Source organism: Macrobrachium rosenbergii, chromosome 41, assembly GCF_040412425.1.
Source record: "Macrobrachium rosenbergii isolate ZJJX-2024 chromosome 41, ASM4041242v1, whole genome shotgun sequence".
Lineage (NCBI taxonomy): Eukaryota > Metazoa > Arthropoda > Malacostraca > Decapoda > Palaemonidae > Macrobrachium > Macrobrachium rosenbergii.
In genome coordinates, this window is record NC_089781.1 from 93,031,204 (window position 1) to 93,057,056 (window position 25,853).

A 25,853-nucleotide genomic window follows, 5' to 3' on the forward strand; every position below is an offset into this window, starting at 1 on the left:
GAGAGAGAGAGAGAGAGAGAGAGAGAGAGAGAGAGAGAGAGAGAGAGAGAGAGAATGGGTGGGTGGATTAGGTCTTCTTTCTGTCTCCTTCCAATGAAGGGAAACCTGCATATTAATTTATTGCTACACTTTGCTATGCATTATTTTATCTTTATAGTTATCTAACTACTAATATATCTGCTTTTGCGATTATCTGTGTATTTATTTATCCACTTAATTTTTTCTTTATTCGAAATTTATGTATGTATATATACATATATATACTATATATATATTATATATAAATACACATACATATATGTTGAAAAAATAAAGGAAAAGTGAGTGTTATATATATTACATATACTATATACATATACACACTTAGAGAGAGAGAGAGAGAGAGAGAGAGAGAGAGAGAGAGAGAGAGAGAGAGAGAGAGGGAGAGAGATTAACAATACTGCTTTTGTTAACTCATTTTTATTGACAGCGATTATTTTCAGTAACCGAATATCGCGGTAAAAGTTCTTTGAAAATAAGCTTTTAAGATTGACTCTGCAACGGGGAGTGTTTATCCTTGGCATTACAACAGCGACTTTGAAAGCGCAGTAATTAAGAGGCTGTGTACTTGTCTATTTTTATTGTGTTTATGTTCATGGTGTGTGTGTGTGTATATATATATATATATATATATATATATATATATATATATATATATATATATATATATATATATATATATATATATATATAGGTGTCTGTATATCTACTGTATATGTATATATATTTATATATTTATTTATATATATATATTTGTGATATATATATACACAAATTTATATATATAAATAAATATATACATATATCTATGTACAGACACCTATATATATATATATATTTATATATATATATATATATATATATATATATATATATATATATATAATATATATATATATAATATGTATATATATATATGCACAAACACAATATAAACAGACAAGTACACACCTTAATATATATAGATACAGTTTTTATAGGTTATGTATATATTATATATATATATTTTCAATTATATATTTATATTACTGGTTTATATTTTATATATATATAATGTTTGTGTGTGTGTGTGTGTTTGTTTGCGTATATATATATATGCACAAACACACACCAATACTTTATATGTGTTTTTTGAGGTTATGTATTTTATGTACCATTTTTAATTAATGTTATTCTTATTTTAATATATGTATGTCTGTAGGTTTTATGTGAGTATATATACATACATATATATATATGTGTGGTATGAAAATTATTTTTTACAATTACCATAAATAGGTTTATTTACATTTACAGTTAAACTTGAGGGATTTTCACCATCCAAATTTACTGTTCCTAATGTTTACAACATGACGCTCTTTTCAGTCAGTCTTAAACATTAGTCTGAGGAAACTTATTTAAGATATTAAATGTGAATAGATCTTAGGTCAGACGCACCTGGGCATTGTAGGTGAAGGTGTGAATGTTGGCTAGTTCCTCTTTCGCTGTCACCGTTTGTATTGATCTTTTTACGAGGGAGAGGGAGAGAAAGCAGGGGAGAGAGAGAGAGAGAGAGAGAGAGAGAGAGAGAGAGAGAGAGAGAGAGAGAGAGGGTGGGGAGAGAGAAGGGGGGAGGAAGACGGGGGAGGAGATAGAGAGAAAAAAAGGAAGACGGGGGTGAGGAGAGAAAAAGAGAGAGAAGGAGAGAGAGAGAGAGGGAGAGAGAAAGATTGAGGGGGAGGGGAGGAGAACAAGAGAGAGAGAGAGAGAGAGAGAGAGTGGAGGTGGGTTTGTGGTTATAGTAAAAAGAAAGAATATTTATTTGATTTCACACCAACAAGGAACCGCCAAGAAAGATCTTTGGTAGAGTAAAAAAACGAGTAAAAAATGCAAACGAAGTTTCTTCGGCGCAATCGAGTCTTCTATACAGCGTATAAAGCTGTATGAAACTTTCAGCCCAGTCCATGGAACTTTTAGCCGCGGCCCATGAAACTCAGCCACGGTCCTGTGGTGGCCTATATTGTTGGTACCTATAGCGGTACCAGATTTACGATTATGGCTAAATTTAACCTTAAATAAAATCAAAACTACTGAAGATAGAGGGCTGCAATTTGGTATGTTTGATGATTGGTGGGTGGATGATCAACATACCAATTTCAGCCCTCTAGCCTCAGTAGTTTATAAGATCTGAGGGCGGATGGACAGACAAAGCCTGCACAATAGTTTTCTTTTACAGAAAACTAAAAGGGATTATTATTATTATTATTCACAATGGCCATCGTTCTTTGGAATGAGTCAAAAGGCAGTACACCTATTTAGCAATTTTACTCACAATTACTAAGTGTAAAAAGATAAAGAATTATTTATGTTCCTATATGACTTTTTTCATATTCAGCAATATTAAGCCCACAAATGCCCTTTTAATATCGAATTCACTATTGTCCAGGGTAAAGTGAATTCGACATTAGGAGGGCTTTTTGTTTATGTAAGTTTATAAAAAAAAATTAGGTTTCCAGGTTTCAGAGAAATAAAATATTAAAATTTGTATAGCAAGCTTTTACAGAAAGACAAAAAAATAGTCAATAAATGTGTTGAATTTTGTATTTTAATGGTTTGAAGGCATCAGTAGTACGTATACATTATATATTTATATATACAGTATATATATATATATATATATATATATATATATATATATATATATATATATACGTATATTATATATATATATATATATATATATATATATATATATATATATATATATATATATATATATATAAAACATTAGTTGTTAGTGATATATATATATATATATATATATATATATATATATATATATATATATATATATATATATATATATATATATACTGTATATATAATACATATACATACATACATACATACATACATACATACATACATACATACATACATACATACATACATACATACAAGTAAGTATGAATAAATGTGGAGAAAAATTTCGTTGTGTTGAGAAAAGACCTCAGTTTCCTCAATAGGTTTCCGGGGACACTGTCTTCACAGTACATTCTGAATAAAAGGTAATAAAATTTCCCAAAAAAAAACAAACTAAAAACCTTAAATAAGAAGGAGAGAGAAGGTAATAGCCCAATAAACATCTCCCGCCCACTTGCAGCACTGCTGTGCCACAGCAGCTGTGTTTAAACTGCTGTGTTTTTTTCCTCCAGGCTCTTCTTCAGGTGACACAGCTGTGTTTCAGTTTCAGAAGCTCGTGATAGGAATGTGTATGCATTTATTTTATTTTATTTTTTATTTGCATTCCATCTGCAAATTAACTTTCTGCTTCAGAAAACACTACGTGTTTCGAGGACTGGGTTTTTCTCGATTGATTTTTCGTTGAAGAAGTTCGTTCCTGTTTTTTTTTCAATTGGATTCTTTAAGTTTATCTTATACTTGTTCAGTTTTTTTTGTACTATTTAAGTTTTGGCTTGAATTTTGCTTCTTCTCTTCCGTTTTTTGTCATAATTTTTTATATATATTTTTATACGATGTTTTTTGTTTGACATGTTCTAATGTTTATTCAGGTATTGATTAATTTTTATCCTTAAATATTAATTATATATATAACGATTACCAAGGTTTGTTTTCACATAACCTTAGTTTTGTTTCGACATTACCCAAGTTTTATTACAAAATCTAAAGTTCTGTTTAGATACCATAAAGAATTATTATCAATTGCTTCTCTTTCTCCTTTGTTCTAAGTATACACAATCGTATTCAACACATAAATATGCAGCCATTGTAGAGCAATGAATAACTGCCTAATTATTCCTATACAAAATATTCCCTTTAAGCTTTTTCTAAATTTTATTCAGGTATTAAACAAGTTTTATCTTTAAATATTAATTTTGTTTAATGATAACCAAAGTTTTTTTTTAACATACTCCGAGTTTTGTTTCAGTGGTTCCCAGGCTTTATTTAATCTAAAGTTTCATTTACATACTACCAAAAGATTATCACTTTTTGCAGAAGGATTTAGATATTCAATTTTATCAGTTCCTTTTGTTTCTCAAGTTTGTTCTAAATATACACATTCAACACATATAAATAGGCAACCATTGTAGAACAGTGAATAACTGCCTCATTATTCCTGCACCAAGTATTTCCTTCGACCTGCGAACGATTGTTGATTCTCCTTTCAATTGAAATTGGTATTTCCTTCAATAAATTTCTGCGAGGGGATTTATTGATATCAAGTTATCTGGCGTCACGATTCCGCGGAGAAAGTTTACGGTTATTGTTTTTTTTTTTTTTTTAAATATACACATATACAAAGACCATTGCCTTTCCTTTGTGAGGAAAGATGAGAACAGAACGAAGAGAAGAGAAGTACATTTGAATAGAAGTGCAATAAAAAAATTACAAACTAAATATATACAGTATACAAAAACTGATATTATAAATATAAATATATACAGTATTATATATATATACAGTATATACTGTTTATATAACATTTACATGTACATTTTACATATATGTATATAAATGTATATATATATATATATATAACATTTATATGTATATATTTTATATATATACATACATCTATTTATGTATATATATAAAATGTACATATAAATGTTATATTAATATTAATACATTATATATATTAATACAAATATATGTATATATATATAATGGTATATATATATATATATATATATATATATATATATATATATATATATATATATATATTTATATATATATATATATATATATATATATATATATATATATATATATATATATATATATATATATACATATTATACATGCAGCTGAATAGGTTTCAGAAATAGAGGCTAAGCATTTTTGAAGTTTAGTGATAATCAAGATGAAATAAATAAGATATACCAAAATAAGAAAGGGAATAAATGTAAGAATTTGATATATATATATATATATATATATATATATATATATATATATATATATATATATATATATATATATATATATATATATATATATATATATATATATATAAATATATATATATATGCATATATATATATATATATATATATATATATATATATATATATATATATATATATATATATATATATATATATATTGGAAATATAGAGCAGATAAGAAAAGTAATCAGTTAAGAGTTTCTGATATATTTATAAACATCTCACATCCAACGTATTTTCCTTATTTTTTTTTCGCTAACATTGCCAATTAATTACCTCGAGTCTTTAAAATCGAACATCACGTGGTGACGTCATTCACTGTAACAGTATATACAGCACATCCTCTTGGGCAAAGTGATTATTGCGAGGGGTTCCCATGGGGTATTTTGGTACTCAAACAAAGACAAAACAAAAAGGCAAGAATAGAATCACGTGCAGTGGAATTGACTTCTGTAGCTGTAGGTGGTTCAGTTGTTGTAGAGTTCTTTAGAGTAGTGGTTCTCAGTCTTTTTTTAGTGATGGCACCCTAACTAATGTAATCATTATGGTGGCACCCTTTCTTCACCATCCCACCATATATCGCGTGAATTAATATATATATATATATATATATATATATATATATATATATATATATATATTATATATTTATATATTTATAATTTTGTCTTGGCTAAATCATCTTAATGAACATTTGTACAAACAAAAAACTTGCAGAAGTCTTTATATAATTCTTATCAGTGTGTCTACTCTAGTATATTAACACACAACACACACACACATATATATATATATATATATATATATATATATATATATATATATATATATATATATATATATATATATGTGTGTGTGTGTGTGTGTGTGTGTGTGTTGTGTGTGTGTGTGTGGTGTGTTAATATATTAGAGTAGACACACTGATAAGAATTATATGAAGATTCTGCAAGTTGTTTTGTATGTACAAATGTTCATTAAGATGATGTAGCCAAGACAAAATTCATGACAACCTCGCGGCACCCCTAGGCACTGTCTGTGGCACCCCAGGGTGCCACGGCACCCAGTTTGAGAATCACTGCTTTAGAGAGAGAGAGAGAGAGAGAGAGAGAGAGAGAGAGAGAGAGAGAGAGAGAGAGAGAGCAGACAATATATTACAGATGAACATAACAGACATTAGCCACTTTGACCACGAGCCCTAGGTCAGGAACCAAGATGGCGCCATCTTCAAAGCCCTCCTAAGCCACCCACAAGGTCAAGGCGGCTGGGGTGGGCCTGGGCAAGAGGTCAGAAATTAAGATGGGCATTTAAACGATGACTTGGTGATACAAATATGCAGAGAGAAGAAGGAGCGGGGTGTTCGGTTACCGGAGACAAAAACGTGTCTTGGGTGTCATGTCGTATGACGAACCAAAGGGTGGGGCTGGGGGGGGGGGGTTTGGGGATGGGATGTCTTGAGTCTCCAAGATTAGCAACGCAAACTTATCGTTTGTGAGGATTAGTGAGGGTTTTGTAGTTCGTATAAAAAGCAAGTACGGTATTTTTTTGTCTTTTTTTTTTTATTGGGAGGTGGGTATTTATCTCTTTACCCATATTTCAATTGCAGGTTTTTTTTTGTTGTTGATATTTATCTGTTTGTTTTTGTAACTTCTTTTTGGTCCATTTTTTATGTTTATCTGTTTACCTCTTTATAATGTCAGTTGTTTTTGTTGATATATATCTTCGTATTTTAAACTTTTTTTGTCATCAACCGTCCTTAAACCATGAAGTTTTTACTGAGTGGTTTATGTAAAAAAGCATATATATATATATATATATATATATATATATATATATATATATATATATATATATATATATATATATATATATATATATATATATATATATACATATATATAATTGCCTTAATAAAACACCTCATATATATCTATCTATCTCTCTTTCTCTCTCTCTCTGTCTATCTATCTATCTATATATATGTAAATGTGTGTGTATAGAGAGAGAGAGAGAGAGAGAGAGGCACGTTACTTTAAAACACATTTTGTCCTTTGACGCAACCGTTGATTTATGTACCTGATAATTAGTGGACTGTGGATATCATCTCATCTCTCCATGTCCCATGCGTATGTATTGCATGTACGTATATGTGTTTGCGTGAGTACGTACGTATCACAAACCTGCCCTTGAAAAGTACACGTACGGACCTGACAGCTTCCCCACGCAGCCCATAGATCTTATAGGATTACGAGGTTCCTTGGCCTTCCTCCAAAAACCCCACCGGGGAATTACCGGTACTTTCGGCCCCTGGCTTTTGACGGTGGTCAAGTGAGAAGTCTGAGAGAGAGAGAGAGAGAGAGAGAGAGAGAGAGAGAGAGAGAGAGAGAGAAAGTCATGCCACTGGTATTCTTAGGAAGGCGGGTATTGGTTGGTGGGTATTCCGTAGAATTTAGAGATTCCACAGAGAGGAATTCGTTGGATTCTACACAGAATGCTGAAGAAGCGTTGGGTTTACGTTCGTGCTGTTTGGAAAATATCTATTATCTTTATTGCTCTAATAAAGATTTTTACTTAATGTGTTAAGAAATCTTTATTAGGGTAATAAAGACTTTTATTTACCCTATGAAAAAATCGTTATGGACGTAACATTGACCTTTATTTACTGTATGAAAAAATCTTTATTATGATAATAAAAAGATTTTTCTTTACCGTATAAAATTCTTTATTTCCCTGATCAAGGTTTTTATTTACCGTAGAAAAAACTCATACCCTAAAAAAGATTTTTTTTTTAATGAAAAAATCTCTATTACACAATGGAATTTTTATTTTCTTTATAAAAAAATCTTTATTATCCCAGTTTAAGATTTTTTGTTTATATAAAAAAATCTTTATTATCCCAGTTTAAGATTTTTTGTTTACTGAATGAATATATCTTTATTTCCCTTAATAAAGATTTTTTATTTACTGCATAAAAATACATTACCCAATAAAGATTTTTTTTTAATAAATAAAAAATCTTCATTACCGTAATAAATATTTTTTATCTACTGTATAAAAAATCTTTATTTCCCTAATAACAATTTTTATATTCTGTTTAAAAAATTTTTATTACCATAATAAAGATTTTTATTTAACGTATAAAGATCTTTATTGCCTTAATAGAAATTTTTTACTTACTGAATAGAAAAATCTTCGTTATCTTAAAAAGATTTTTTGTTGACTGAATAAAACATTTTTACTACCTTAATTAAGATCTTTATTTACTGTATGACAAATATTTATTATCCTAATGAAGATTTTTATTCCTTGAATAAAAAATCTTTATTGCCCTAATAATTATTTTTATTTGCGGAATAAAAATAATCTTTATTACCTCTGATTAAATGACTGTTATTTCAATATCTGTAAAGCAGTGAGTTAGGATATAGAATATGGTGTAAGTTCAAGGTTCTCTGTCTCTTAAGGTCTCTATGAGCAAGAGCCCGTGCTGGCATAAAGCTAGCTCAATCAAAAACAACATCTCAAGGTGGTGGAGATCTTAGCATGCTGGGAACACGGAGGAAGATAATAGAATTCAAGATCTGAGAGGTGAAGAGAGGATGTGTAGGCTTGACTGACTATCGAGCAGTCATTTCAAGCAAAAAATAAATAAATAAATAAATAAATAAATAAAATATATAAAAATAAAAATACGATTATCCGATTTTTGGAAGAATTATTTTTCACATTGCCGTAAAAAAATACATTATTCCATAGAATCCATTGTATGGATGATACTGACCATTATTTTAATATATATTTTAGTACTTTTGACATATTTTTGTGAATAATTTTTTGACACCTGGGTACTGTATACCTATAATGTTGACTATAATTAACAAATACTGTATTATTACGTTAATATGAGGTTATTTAACACTGGAAACAGGCAACATGCACGGATAAGAATAAGCATGATTTTAATTTTGATTTAGATGTCAACAAAAACTTGTTCGCGAAGAAATGTGCTTTGCTTGTCAGCTAAGTCAAAACCTAATTAAAGGGGTGACTCATTCAGTAAGTCATCAGGTATATTTAACTAGCTTTGTGTTAAATATATCACTAGATATTTAGCACACAAAGTTTTTTTATTGGTCTATTTTAGGAACAACACAACACAAAGCAAGTTAGAGTCGTCATTAATCAGTGTTGCAGTGGAATGCAGTGCAGTGATGCAATTTACAGCGCAACACAATGTTAAACTATGTAGTCTTAGGTGTTGACAGATTTTGCAGAGCAGCGCAATACAAAGCAAATCTGTTTGTCAGATTGATAAATGATGCGGCAGAATGCAGTAGAGAGCATTTGATATTTAATGTTGACCAATAACACAAAGCAACATAAAAACTCAAAACATTTTCGCATGAAGGTTTTGCATATTTTCACAAACCAAAACTGACCAAGAATAGCAAGATGGTAGATGTTGCAACATAAAACGAAAAAAATTCCAGTTGACAAAATAAAAGAAAGAAATTTCCATAACACTGTTGATAAATTTTGCAACATAAAAAACTCAAAACACTTTTACCATAGCAATGTTGCATATTTTGGCAAACCAAAACTGATCGACAATAGCATGATTGTAGATGTTGCAACACAAAAAAATTCAAATTGACAAAAATGAAAGAGATTTCCTACTGCATTATCGTCATCTTTTTACTTTGGCAAATCCTTTCAATTTCTGCAATCGGGATTATTGCAAGGAAGGGATTTGACAATGTCGTGGGTGCCAACACAGGCTTGCCAACGCCACTGGCGTGACATTCCAAGCACTGACATCTTGAAACAAGCAGACAGACAGACAGACATGCAGGCAAGCAAGCAAGCAGGCAAACACCACACATGCTTTCAAGACGTTATAAAAGTGATCTAGCGTTCAGCTGTGAAACGGCGCTTTGATAATTTGTCTGTCAATGTCCTTTAGTCTTCTGTAAAAGAAAACTGTTGTGACGGCTTTGTCTGTCCGTCCGCACTTTTTTCTGTCCGCACTTTTCTGTCCGGCCTCAGATCTTAAAAACTACCGGGGCTAGAGGGCTGCAAATTGGTGCGTTGATCATCCACCCTCCAATCATCAAACATACCAAATTGTAGCCCTCTAGCCTCAGTAGTTTTTATTTTATTTATAAGGTTAAAGTTAGCCATAATCATGCGTCTGGCAACGATATAGGCCAGGCCACCACCGGGCCGTGGTTAAAGTTTCATTGGCCGAGGCTCATACATCATTATACGGAGACCACCGAAAGATAAAACTATTTTCGGTGGTCTTGCTTATACGATGTACAGAAAACTCGATTGCGTCGAAGAAAGTTCGGCTCATATTTTACTTGTTTAAATTACATATAGGATAAGATTAACCTGTTTTCGATTCTTTGAAGAAATGTATTATGTATAAGAATTATACATTGATAAAATTTTAACGATTCAGTTTGCAGTTTTAAACTGATATGCTTCTCTCTCTCTCTCTCTCTCTCTCTCTCTCTCTCTCTCTCTCTCTCTCTCTCTCTCTCTCTCAGATTTGGTTGAAAGCGAATTCTCAGTTTGCATTAAGACAGAAGTTTGATGAACTCACTGAAATTTTTTTCATCCTAAAGAGGTTTTTTAATTTAATTCTAAAGAGTTTTTTTTATTTTTAATTCTAAAGAGGACTTTTTTTTTTAATTCTAAAGAGAATGCTTTTAATTTATTCTATTCTAAAGAGGATGTGGTTATTTTTTCTTAACTTTGTAAGAAACAGTCTTACATTTTGTGGCGGAACTAAAGACTATTCAGTTATTTGAAGATTTTATTGGCAATTGCAACGCCGATAAGATTGCATTAATCTCATGTAATTACAAATAATTTCTACAATGCATTTTGTAACACAATCCCAGTTTGATCAAAGTAATTATCACAATGAATTTTGCAATGCAAAAATACGTTAATGAAGTATATTTAGAATTTTTTTTACAAATCCCAAAGTGGATAGAATCGTATTTGTCTCAAGTGGTTAAAACTAGATTTTTGAAAATTGATAAATTCGGTAACCAACAACTAAAGACAAATCTTACCTCATTTATTATTTTTCCACGTCTTCGAGTGCAAAATTTTCAATAAGTATATTTACTTTAAAAAAAGATAAACCATCTCCCCTGAGAAAAAAAAAGCCATTAAAAAAATTTACGGTACCCAAGTGGCGAAATAGGAACCGCCCACCCCACTTTTTAGTTTTCTGTAACAGAAAACTATTGTGCCGGCTTTGTCTGTCCGTCGGCACTTTATTCTGTCCGCCTTCAGCTCTTAAAAACTACTGAGGCTAGAGGGCTGCAATTTGGTATGTTGATCATCCACCCTTTATTCATCAGACATACCAAAATGCAGCCCTCTAGCCTCAGCAGTTTGTATTTTATTTACGGTTAAAGTTAGTCTTAATCGTGCTTCTGGCAACGATATAGGATAGGCCACCACCGTGCCGTGGTTAAAGTTTCATGGGCCGCGGCTCATACAGCATTATACCGAGACCACCTAAAGACAGATCTATTTTCGGTGGCCTTGATTATGCACCGAAGCGACTGTACCGGAAAGTCGATTGCGCCGAAGAAACTTGGGCGCATTTTTTACTTGTTTATGTTAAATGCAAATGACGTCATGCATCTGACGTCATCGCTTCAAAACCCCGAGTCTTGCTGCTGAACTGAGAATCTTGTTATGGATCAAGTGAATAGAGCCAAGTCATTTGGTTTAATTTAGCAGCGACGTGGAAGAGATACTGTTGGTGATCTTTTTTCCTTTTCTGGATTTTGTTATTGTGAAGCGAATTATTTTTACACGAGGGTAATAATTCACTGGGTAAGCCTATACGAAATATAATGTACGTTAGTGAAGCTTGCTTCTTATTTGTTATTATTATTATTATTATTATTATTAGTAGTAGTAGTAGTAGTAGTACTAATAGTAATTAATATTTCCACAGCTCTCTAGGGGGTAGTACCGTCAACGCATCTCACGTGGTGTACTGTAGGCATTACTAAAGGGTGTTTCGCAGCGTCCCTTTGTCCCCTAGCCGCCGCACCCCTATTTTAGCCTTTTACTCTACCTCCTTTCACGTTTCCTCCCTTCAATCTTGCTGTCCAGCTTCTCTGACTATTACTGATTTGGGTTCGCCATAGTTAGATCTTTGCACTTTATCCCCATTTATTTTCTGGGTCTCTATCTTGCTGTCCAACCGCTCTAACACTCTCCTGTATCTGTCTTGAGCGCTGATTGGCCGAAAGTGGCCCAGTGCTTGCCTAAATTTCATAAAATCAAATCACGTGAAATACGTCCACAGAAAGTCATTAACCTGCCAAGTAAGCTTACACGAAGTGACTTAAAATGGAGAAAAGCCAGAGAATTATTATGAAAACCAGACAGAAACGACAGATAAACTAAGAAAAACAAATCATCGTATGAATAGGCATTTGTTTCAAATCGTTATTCTTGTTTGCGTCATTCCTTCCATCAGTCTATAAATTTTTTCTTCCATCAGTCTCAATTTTTTCTTCCGTCAGTCTAAATTTTTCCTTCCATCAGTCTAAATTTTTTTTTCCATCAGTCTAAATTTTTCCTTCCACCAGTCTAAATTTTTCCTTCCACCAGTCTAATTTTTTTCTTCCATCAGTCTAAATGTTTTCTTCCATCAGTCTAAATTTTTCCTTCCACCAGTCTAAATTTTTCTTCCATCAGTCTAAATTTTTCTTCCATCAGTCTAAATTTTTCCTTCCATCAGTCTAAATTTTTCCTCCCACCAGTCTAAATTTTTCCTTCCATCAGTCTAAATTTTTCCTTCCATCAGTCTAAATTTTTCCTTCCACCAGTCTAAATTTTTCTTTCCTAAATGTTTTCTTCCATCAGTCTAAATTTTCCTTCCACCAGTCTAAATTTTTCTTCCATCAGTCTAAATTTTTCCTTCCATCAGTCTAAATTTTTCCTCCCACCAGTCTAAATTTTTCCTTCCACCAGTCTAAATTTTTCCTTCCACCAGTCTAAATTTTTCCTTCAATCAGTCTAAATTTTTCCTTCCATCAGTCTAAATTTAGCTATGAGAGGCAGAATAAAGACGGTCTGCTAGTTGTAGCTAAAGCTTTTAACAATCAAATGAGGTTGGGTTTTTCTTCTCGTGCGTCTAAGGTTGACTTACACTGGAAAAAGAAGAAGAAGGTATTGTAAGAAAGGAAATTAAACTCAATAAATATGGCATAAATAGTGATTGTTTACGAAATGACAAACAGGCAGTCAGACACAGAAGACGAGTAAAAAATACATAAAAAGAATAATGTGAAGGTCTGGAGTAAAGCACAGCTTTCTTTCCCTGAAAGCTTCGCTGAAGCGAGACAACATGCCCTTGCAAACTCCACAGAGAGCTCTCTGTAACTTCGTGATTTATTGTCTCCACTAATTTGCGGTTGCTTGATCAACACTAGATAGCGGGCTCGAATCCAGTTTATTATCTCACCCATGTCTGGTTTCTTAATTAAAAGAACAACGCTCGATGAAGGGTCTTGAATCCCTGATTTATCACGAGCGTGCGTGCGTGCGTCATGATGTTTGTGTCGAATTAACTGTAACTGAGAGTCTAATCGAACGCAACCGTAGGCTGAACTAAACGTCATGATGTTTGTGTCGAATTGATTGCAACTGTGAGCTGAATCGAAAGCAACTGTAGGTTGAATTAAACGTCATGATGTTTGTGTCGAATTGATTGCAACTGTGAGTTGAACTGAATGCAACCATAATCTGAATTAAGCGTCGTGATGTTTTTGTCGCATTGATTGCCACTGTTAGTTGAATCAAACGCAACCGTAGGCTGAACTAAGCTTCATCTTTTATTGTCATATCCATTATGAATATTGCGTCTTATAGCTCTAATTTCTATGTTGGTTTGTCCAAAAGCACCGAAGATTATTAGGATAACCTTTTTAGATGAGAACAAGTAATAGACATCCAGTTCAGGGCGAGTTTATAAGTCGCTGTCGTGTGGCTTTGATTATTTTCGTTGGGCGGGAGTGCCAATATGGCGACTTCTTCGAGAGATGCTGCTGGCTGTAAATGGCGAGCTACGTTAGATCAGTTGGCGCAAAACTTTAGGTAATGTTTATCCTATATGGTTCCAATTTCTTTCCCAAACAATCTTTGACGAACGGACTAATGGTGTCTCTTTTCTTAAGCTTAGAAAAAAAAAGTGTTTAAGTGGGTCGTGTTGACAAAATAACTTTGCGGTGTCATGGGAAACCTGTAACCTCTTCTTACTACAATAGTTATCTTGAATAGAACAAAATGCATATGACGTAATCTCTCTCTCTCTCTCTCTCTCTCTCTCTCTCTCTCTCTCGAGAGAGAGAGAGAAGAGAAGAGAGAGAAGATGCATACAATCAGATATACACGTGTCCATATATAAATAGCCTACATTATGTATGTATATATGTATATATATATATATATATATATATATATATATATATATATATAATGTGTGTGTGTGCGTATGTGTATGTATGTAAGTTTCCACGCATTCTTGCGTGTACGTTTTGCATTCTCCTCTAAATCCAGATACTTGAAACACTATATATATATATATATATATATATATATATATATATATATATATATATATATATATATATATATATATCCTGACGCTCTATACAAGAGCCGGATGAACAAAGCACTTATGAAAGAAAAAAAGTGACGAAAGTTGCAATCATACGAAGAGATTCGAGTATTGACGAATAATTGCACCTGTTGCACTGAATTCGTTTTGCTCAAGAGGACGATGAAAGCCTTTGGAAGAGTGACGGCAGCTGGATTGGAAAATGAAAGACTTTGTAATGCAGGAATTGGCAGTAGCGTGGACTGAATTGAGCATGTTTTAGTAAATTTGGTGTTGCTTGGTTAAATCCGGGAATGTTGATGAAATGATCTTTGTAGACGTTTGGTTCTAGATATGTGCTTACCTGAAACATCGATATTTTTCTTTATATAAGCTACGTAAACTGGTGTTTGTATGTGTACATTTTACTGTCCTTATGCTTGCATGCAAAAATAATTACCGCTTCATAGTTTTCAGTATCTTTTATTTTAGAGGCAGTGTCTCCTGGAATAGTCTCTCTCTCTCTCTGTGTGTGTGTCTGTGTATATATATATATATATATATATATATATATATATATATATATATATATATATATATATATATATATATATATATATATATATAAAAGTCTATTATATTTGATTATATATATAATTAAATACAGTAGAATTATATATATACACATATACAGAGAGAGAGAGAGAGAGAGAGAGAGAGAGAGGGAGAGAGAGAGAGAGAGAGACTGTTTCAGGAGACAGTGCCTCTAAAATAAAAATACTGAAAACTATGAAACGATAATTACTTTTGCATACAGGCATATCTGCTCCTGGGCCTGGCCATTTTCCAACACTCAGATCTCATTTTATACTCCATAAGACTAGCATGATTGTATTAAAGTTCACATCACACTCCTATATAGATAGCTAATAAATAGATGGATAGATCGATAGATACATAGTGTATACATTTGGTCCAGCACGTATGTTTACTGTATAATGTTAATACATATTAGGTACTTCTACAATTTATATAAAAACTTCACCTTGAAAAAATAAACACCACATACGCACCTTTACCTGTCATCATCCTCCTACATTCGTAAACTCACCAAGAACTTTTTTTTTTAAACATTCAACATTGTCGAACATTGTCATCAAGGAAGCAATTCACGGAGAATACGTTTTAACGAAGAAGAAAGCTGATGTTGAAGTATTTTGAATTAATATTACTTCTTTTACTTCAAGAACCTCCGCCAATGTTATCGGATAGGTTGTTCAAACTTGGGGTTTGTTCTCTGCTTATAAACATAGGCTTCAAGCCAAGGAACGCTCCCCCTCCTTACGTAATAATTGCATAACACACCAGATTGCGGTCTAGAATAACCTGTAGGTGAAACAAAGCAAGTAAAAGATGCCGAGGGCGTGGTGTCCGTGTTCCGTGTTCGAAGTTGCGTTGCCAAATGGACGTCTCGAGTTCATTTTGCTCAGCCTAATTGCTTCCGGTGGGTCGTTAAAATTTCGAACTGTGTAGGAGAGATCTCAAGTCTAGGTTTGTTGTATAATCTTTTATTACTTTAATTGTCTGTTTATTTCTTTCTTTTGGTTTTGTTTAGGGTTGTATCGACGTATCATTAGCAATGTATTACCTGCCACAACTATTTGTTATTATTGTTTGTACTGTAATTCTGTATACTACCACTAGTACTAGTTCTAAAACAGTACTACTACGACTGTGCTAAATGGCTTTAGATAAAAACAAACCTGTGTACTTTACTTCTGGATACTACTACTATTACTGTAGTACTATTTTCAGTATACTACTACTACTACTACTACTACTACTACTACTACTACTACTACTACCTTGCTGGACGGGGCGTCTTTAGATAAAATCCAACCTATTTCACCGCCATGCTCACTCTTCATCAAAGGAGATGGCTCTGCGCATAAGACTGCGCATTTTCGAAGCCACTGCTTACACATAACGTAACCAAACTTATAATAATAATTTTCATCATAATTTCTTTACAGAGTTATATGCTAAAAATCAATGTATCTCGCAAAATTACCCCTATTTATCTACCTATCTTTATATCTTTATATCTATCTGTGTAGAATTTCTCTCTTCACAGTCTTCTGAAGAAGCGTGACAGCTGTAGGTTCCTGCTACGTAAAAAACAGAAGGGATCGAATCTTTTTTTTTGCACTGTTGATGTGCAACACTGACTGTGCAAGGGTGGGGGGTTGGTGTTATGTTATATTAATATTCATAGTTGCATATTTATTTATTTCAGTGAAAATTATTTAAGAAAATCAATTTTTTTTTGCTGTTAACATTACTGTATTAGGGTGAGGCAATTCATTGCACTGTCATTATGTAATTTCTCCAATGTTTCTCTGTTTCTCGTCTGCGTGTCCAGCTATACCCACACAAACATACACACACATATATATATATATGTGTGTGTGTTTCTATATAGTCTATATATATAGATAATATAAATATATTTAAATATATATATATATATATATATATATATATATATATATATATATATATATATATATATATATATATATATATATATATATATATATATATATATATATATATATATATATAATATATATACCATATATCTATCTATAATATATATACTGTATATATAAATTATACTGTATATATAAATTATAGATAGATTATATATGGATAGATATATATATATATATATATATATATATATATATATATATATATATATATATATATATATATATATATATGTATGAATGTACTGTATATGTATTCTTTCACAGTGACTTGAGGAAAGGCCACAGCCCTGTTATCCGGCTCATTATAGATAAATAAACAAATAAACACCCCCCCCACACTCACATACAAAAGTGAGAAGTGTTTTCCGACGCATCTGAACAATACCCCATCTGTTTATATTTCTCCCACCCAAAAAAAAAAGCCGAGTTCTTGCCGCTTTGTTTCTTTGTTTGTGTTTACAGAGTAATAAATCGTGAAGTATCTCCTCGAAGGCCTTTGAAAGGGCTGGTAATGATATCTCAGGGCCTACTGATCAGATTTGCGAGTTGATCCGGGTTTGACTTCTTAAAATCTCTCTCTCTCTCTCTCTCTCTCTCTCTCTCTCTCTCTCTCTCTCTCTCTCTCTCTCTCTCTCTCCATTGATTCAGTGGTTTATTATACCTTGTCAGTATCATGTTTTAGAACTTTGGAAATATTTCGTTATTGCTTTGTTGTAATGTAAAAATTCCACATTTTACTCTTGTAAATGAGTGAATATTTCTTTTAATAATGGCAACGCGACATTATAACATTATTATGAGGGATCATATTATGGCAACAACCTGTGTTTTATATATATATATATATATATATATATATATATATATATATATATATATATATATATATATATATATATATATTTATCATTTTACTTAAAAATGAGTGAATATTTCTTTTAATGACAACGCGACATTATAGCATTATTATGAAGGATCATATTATGGCAACAACCTGCATTTTATATATATAGGTATATATATATATATATATATATATATATATATATATATATATATATATATATATATATATATATATATTTATACATACATACATATATATACACATATATATATATATATGTATATATATATATATATGTGTGTGTGTGTGTGTGTGTGTTTGTGTGTGTGTGCTGTATATTCCAGTGCTGGAAAATTTTACCCTCTCTATAATAAGAAGGTATTGCTGGTACAGTATTTTAGATTAGGAAAGGGCAAGTAAACTTCTTGTTTCATCTTGATTTGTATTCCACTACTTTTGTGCACAACAAAGTAAGAATGCTTTGGTGTCATTCTTCTCAATGTAAGAATGAATGCCAGTTTGTTTTGAAGGCATTTTCTGCCCAGTTCTTTTATCTCGCAGTCTTTTTCCTCGCAGTCACTTCCTCTCCAGTCTTTTCCTGAAAGTGACTTCATCTCCTGTCTTTTCCTTCTCACTCATTTTCCTCAGTCACTTCCTTTTGTAGTCCTTTACCACTCATTCCATTTCCTCATAGCCACTTCCTCTCCTGTCTTTTACCGCTCAGTCATTTCGTCAGTCACTTCCTCTGCAGTCTTTGCCTCTCAGTCATTTTCCTTACAGTCACTTCCTTTCCAGTCCTTTATCTCTCAGTCACTTTCCTCACAGTCCCCTCCTTTCCAGTCCTTTACCTCTCAGTCACTTTCCATACAGTCACTTCCTTTCCAGTCCTTTACCTCTCAGTCACTTTCCATACAGTCACTTCCTTTCCAGTCCTTTACCTCTCAGTCACTTTCCTTACTGTCTCTTCCTTTCCAGTCCTTTACTTCTCAGTCACTTTCCTTACAGTCACTTCCTTTCCAGTCCTTTACCTCTCAGTCACTTTCCTTACAGTCACTTCCTTTCCAGCCCTTTACCCTCAGTCACTTTCCTTACAGTCACTTCCTTTCCAGTCCCTCACCTAGTTGTCATTTTCCTTATCCAGTTTCTCTCCAATCCCTTGCCTCTCAGTCCTTTTCCTCACTTTCACTTCATATACAGTCATTTTCCTCACAGTCACTTCCTCTGCAATCCTTTGCTTTACAGACCATTTCCTCATTTTCACTTCATCTCCAGTCATTTTCCTCACAGTCACTTTCTATCCAATCATTTGCCTCTCAGTCCTTTTCCTCACTTTCACTTCGTTGCCAGTCATTTTCCTCAGTCACTCACAGAACATTTCCTCACTTTCACTTTTCATCTCTAGTCATTTTCCTCAGTCAGTCACTTCCTATCCAATCCATCTCCATCCCTTGTCCTCTGACAGTGCTTCCAGATCATCTGTCTTTGTGATGCCATGAAAATCTTTTTCTTTCTCATTTCATGATGCAAATGAATGAAGGCCCATGATAAACGCAAGGGAAGGTTATTTATATCATTAATCCAACGAGGGAAGCTGAAATAGTCCACTGATTATGTTCTGGTATGGCAACTTTGGTTCTGGCAAGGTTGCCGCCATGTCTCAGACGGATGGTTCTGACAGCTCCCCTTGGCGAGTCTACCAAAGTGACATTTTATTTATTTTTTTCATATCTCATTTGAAATGTGATCCTTTGTCTTCTTATTATGTTTTGATATAAGAGGTTTGTGTTTTAAGTCGAGTAAGGGTTTTTTATACGTGCATCTTTGTCATCGTAAAGGAAACTTCCTTGATTTATTTATGTCATTGTAAGTTTAATTATCTGGTTAATCTTCTGTAAAGTTATTTTTCCCCCTCTAGCTATACGTCATGTCACAGACGTCACTTCCACAGGGGAACAACTTAACCGTAAAGGAGAACAAAAGACTCTTTTCATCCACTGTCTCATAATGTAAAGTTTTGACAGCCTTCATTAATTTCACTGTTGCTGCCTTACTGATGCTATAGGTCTAATTGCAGTTCATTTTTTGATCAACCTTTCAGTACCCTAATTTTGAGACAAGGTCTCTATGCGGAAAAAAAGCAAAGGACATAATTGTTCTTTCTTGCTAGCCACCAAATTCCAGTATATCTGGGTAAGTGGTATTATTATTGAAATAAATAACAATGCCTTCATCAGATCTGATGGCATGGAAGTTGTGTCCACAATTCGAAAGAGTTCCTATAAAGTCTTGTTTTATCTAAGGATAAAACAAAATCATCAGACACTAATTTGCCCTACGATGGAATACGCAATGTGACTAAAGGTGGATCAGATTCCAGTATTCCAAAAATTCTTAGAATAAAATTCAATTTCAGTGACTGGGGTTTACTAGTTAAGCCTTTTCTAACAACTCTTTTATTTACAAACTTATACAAATCAGAATTCTGTCATTCTTGTTTTATTTTGCGAGTCTGACAACTATTATACTTATAAATCAGACTCCCGTCATTCTTTGTTTTATTTTGCGAGGCACGAAACTCATTCCTACGGCAGTTGTTATCAGGAAATCTTAGAGAAGTGGCTCTGACTTTCCCCGTCTTGCAGGGAGATGGGAGACAGCGCGGAGTCGTCGCAGGTGGTGACGAGCGAGGTCGTTAGAGAGGAGGCGGCCTCCGTCCAGACGGTCACAAAGGTGAGGTCACAGTGAGGTAGTTTCTGGTCAAACGTGAACCACGCAAGGCTTATGACCTCTCCAGATCGGTAAACTCAGTCAAATGAGGTCATAATCGCGCCTGGGTCACAGTCATCTATTTTCATTAAAGTTTTAAACACGTTGCTTAGCGATGGCTAAGCAACCACTCTAGATTGATGTTACTCATTATATACTCCTTTATTGTTTACATAATGACGTCATTGTTTGGGTCATAGATAATGATAGTAGTTTTCGTTGTTGCACTGTCAATATTTATTCACGTTAACCTCAAAGTTTTCCTTTTTAGTTGTTATTTACGTTAAGTGCTTCTTACGTTTCCTGTGTTAATTTGTAAGCGTAGTGTTTCATTAATTGCTATTTATGATTTAAGTTTTATTATTTCATTTCCTTAGCTTTTGTTGTCTCTTTTAAGTAGTAGCTTTAGAGGCCATGTGTTAGCTGCAGTTGTTGCAAAGCTTTTGAAGGCATAGTTTGCCATAGAAGTGCAGATGTTAGATACAAATGTTTTTTTTTCGCTTAGTTTTATTGTGGAACAGTTTTATTTTAACTGCAGTTTGGGATAATAGAACATGTGAGTGATAGGAAATGATGGTTTTTAATGTGCTTATATATACATACGTATACACATGCATATATATATACCTATGAATGTGTATATATATATACAGTATATATCTGTATGGGAACTGTGTGTGTATGTAAACACAGTATTTTGTGAGTCTGTGCAGTAATACGTATACACCTTTTGCAGTATGATATATATATATATATATATATATATATATATATATATATATATATATATATATATATATATATATATATATATATATATATATATATATATATATATATATATATATATATATATATATCTTTGTGAGCATCAAAGCAACGCATCCAGTATGCTTGTCCATCAGTACGCACGTGACATTCCTAATTATGATAATTAAAATTCATCCTATCACCCATATTGGCAGCAAAATCCCCAGACGTTAAACCATCACTGATCCTTGGCAAAATTCCTCCAGTGGTGTGTTCGTGCGTGCGTGCGCATATAGTGTGACGTGCCCAGGGCACCGTGCCAATAGAGCGACCCTACAGTGCCCATATTTATAGCTAGATATCCGTTAATTTCATGCCAGTGTTGCTCATTTGATAGTCAATTTACTTGTATGGTGAAAGTGATGATGGCTTTCCCTTCCCCCAATCATTAGAACTGCTTTTTAATCTCGATTTATGTTCTGAAGGTCTTCCGGGTTGCGTTAATGATTTTTTAAAATTATCATTTAATTAGATCAGTCATTTTACAGTTTTTTTTTTTGTAGTTTTACACTCCCTATGCCGTTAATTACATCGGAGACGCGTTGAAGTATATCCAGTTATCTGAATTAGACTGATTTATCCATGGTAGTTTGAAAGAATTTTATGGATAAGTTTTAAAGGTATGTCTTATTTCACATGAAATAAGCGCTGTGATCTAAGTTAGTTCTTTCCGTCTATAATAGTGTCAAATAAGGAGATTTTAGATATATTATATTGCCTTGTAGTTTTTTTTTGCAAAGTACAAAAAAGGGTAAAAGGCTTGATTTTAGCGTGAAGATGTTATACAAGAAAGATACGTGGATCTGTTAAATAGTATTTTAGCTGTGTGTACGTTATATATATATATATATATATATATATATATATATATATATATATATATATATATATATATATATATATATATATATATATATATATATATATATATATTACATATGTATACACGTTTGAAATCCCACTGACACATGATGTATATATGTAGATATACCTCATGGATATATATATATATATATATATATATATATATATATATATATATATATATATACATATACATATATATATATATATATATATATATATATATATATATATATATATATATATATATATATATATATATATATATATATATATATACACAGGTGAACCAAAAGTACAGTAGGTGGACAGTAGATGATAACATTTTCCTCCATCAGTATTTAGATTATTTGTCATTATTGGTTATGTGAAAAAATCATATTTCAATAAACTTAGTTATAAAATTTAATATAATATAACAAACGCCATAAATATAATAAACAACATCGTTATAGTATAACCCCAACACAAACCTTTTACCTTCTGACCTACTTTTGGTTCACCTATGTATTTTGGTTATATATATTATATATGTATATATATATATATATATATATATATATATATATATATATATATATATATATATATATATATATATTTTATAAATCGACAAATGCAATTGTATAGCTTATATGACATATAGTTTAGTTTCCTTTATGTTCACAAGCTTTTGTTAACGTCTTTTTAAGCACAAACCATGACGTCAGACAAAGGAATTCTCAGTATTCTCTGTCAGTCTTGATTATAAGTTAAATGCTCCCGTATTTCGCGAAATCAGTGAAAGGCCCATTTTCTTTTGGGAAAGATCTAGTGTAAAAAAGGCTTTACATGTTCAAGTCTTGCATATTAGCTAAACTCTTGATGCCTTATTTTTTTATTGCATCTTTACAAAAGCTTTTACACCTGCGTAGGAGGTATCAGCTTCTCAAGTTCATCTTAAAAAACAAGAATCAGAATGAATTTCAATTTATCCTAAAAAGCAAGAATCACATGAACTTCAATTTACACGAAACGCACCCAGCAAAATCTCGAGATCGAGGCAGCAACGTGTTTGTAGAGAACGGCTCCTAAAAACGAAGCTCGTATGAGTATGTCATAGACACAGACTGTTTCTTTGGCAACTACTGACGTCATTGCAGCATTTCCTACGCACCTCATTTGCAGACCGTGCATGAAACAGAGGGGTTTAGAATCGTTGGGGCGCGTTTGATATCAGAGAGCGGTAAGGTGGAATCGGAGGTAACTTTCCCTTCGCCCTCGCTCGAAAATGACGCCCATGCCAAATCCACCTATCAACAGACTCAAAGCGTGGCTCATTCTATGTCGAATGGCAAACAGGAGGTGAGTTGTCATCCTATAGCGCTTCTCCCCCTTCTATTAACATTCCTAATCAGCCATCAAGATAGACGAGACGGGAAGAAGTCAGCTTATAATAGTTACTCATACTATTACCGTTTTCTTTTCGTTTTCTTTTATAACTGGTACGTTTTCTTCTGGGTATTTTTAAAGGCAGACAATCATGTGTTAGCGCCAATGATCTCATAATTTTTCTTATAACCAGTAGATTGACTTGATGACAACCTATTTATATTACATGAGAATCTGCTGATTAATGTAATAGCTACTTAACTAACTTACGAACAAAGCTAAGCCATAAATATTTTATTGTACTTTTTTTAACGAACGAAATTTTTATAAGAAACTGTGGTATCAAAAGTATGGCATTCATTATACGAGTGTATGTAGATGACCTAAATTCATACATATTTCTTCTTTTACTTTATAAATATGTTGTGAGGTCTGGCAGTGAGTCTATTATAAAAGATATTAAGAGGAGTGTGCATAATGTGTTCACCATGCTCAGTGTAGACCTTGTTAAAAACTACAAATCTGGGACCCGAAGAATGAACTATGTCCACCCACTCCCATTTATCCTATATTTTCAGACACAAAAAATATACTAATTAGATTCCTCGTTTTCCTTACAGTGATATATAAAATTTGAAAGCTATTAAGATACGTACATTGCGTAGCTTTTCTTGTGATTCGTCACAGTTAATGGACTTTTCTTTGATTTACAAAAAACTTCATTGAAAATCCTGGAGCTATGGTACGTTTTGCACAGGGAGGTAAACCTTGTCAGGTATTAGGCCTAGTGAATCCAAACATTAAAAAATAGATACACTGACTCATTATTTTTTAATCTTTCAAGTATATGACTTCTATTTCAGAATTTTTTTTTTAATTTTTGAAAATATTATTATTCTTCAAATTAAATCAAACAAAGGTGATATTTGAAACACCAGGATAGTTCAAGCCATGATTCATGGTGAATCACGCGTTCACCACATTTTTGCTCCTCTGTAAGATTCAAATTGACATACATTTACGCGAATGCATCCGATTTGTGACAATAAACTTCAGTAGAAATATTACTGTAGAAAAGGGGAAAGGAAAATTAACGTCTCAAGATATTTTACATCTGATATTTTATAAAGAATATTCAGTTATGAGACTGACAGATTACTAGTGCCAAGCAGTTATATAACCCTTTTGATATGTATATTGCTTTTAAATTAAGTAGGTAGTTTTTTTGTGAAATTGTGATAAAATTTCTACATCAGATGGTTATTTTCGTTAGTAAGAAACTAAATGAAATAAATGATTAATAACGAAGGTTATTGATTTGTTGATTGTCGAAACATTTAATTTTCAAACAGGTTAACTGACTTGTAGGATTTTTATATATATATATATATATATATATATATATATATATATATATATATATATATATATATATATATATATATATATGTATAATGTATGAAAGGGTCTGGTATTGTATAAGGCTTAACAGAAGCTATCGTTAGGAAATGTATATTATTTTACAAAGAGAAGGTTTATATAAATTTTACTGAGATACGTACCAAACGAAATTGTATGACCTTTTTTTTTGGTCTTTCCGTTCAGTTAATTTAAAGCCAGGAAGTCATTGCAAATGAATTAATTTCTGGTATATTAGTAATATTTGTTTTATTAACCCCACAAATTCATTCCCAGTTTCTGAAGAGTTGAGATAAAATATTTATACAAATAAAATGCCTATTAAATTAAACACAACAAAATTGTCATTTACATTTTTGTCTTACAAACACAATTATAAATTGATGTTAAGATGTATTAATTATAAATTGATGTTAAGATGACTTACTTCGTTCTCATTTGAACTGTACTGTAACACATGGCCACTAAATTACGACTATGTTGAGATTTATTATGTTGTTATGTGAATTCATGTCGTATATTAATATATTAGTAGGTATTAACATCTCTTTGCATCATGTTCATTGCAGAAATAACGAAGGGGAAGCTGT

At 32.2% G+C, this 25,853-nt stretch overlaps 1 protein-coding gene across 20 annotated transcripts in view; it reads left to right on the forward strand.

Annotated features, from left to right (window-relative positions):
* The window catches only part of LOC136827014 (uncharacterized), a 235,454-nt gene that overhangs the window by 72,656 nt on the left and 136,945 nt on the right, over positions 1 to 25,853 (forward strand). For 18 of the 20 annotated variants that reach the window (XM_067084677.1, XM_067084696.1, XM_067084681.1 and 15 more), the window contains exons 3-4: positions 20,676 to 20,763; positions 23,641 to 23,817. In XM_067084677.1, coding sequence (XP_066940778.1) covers positions 20,676 to 20,763; positions 23,641 to 23,817 — 265 coding nt within the window. The remainder of the gene's footprint in view (positions 1 to 20,675; positions 20,764 to 23,640; positions 23,818 to 25,853) is intronic. The other 2 variants (XM_067084695.1, XM_067084692.1) reach the window with 1 other exon arrangement.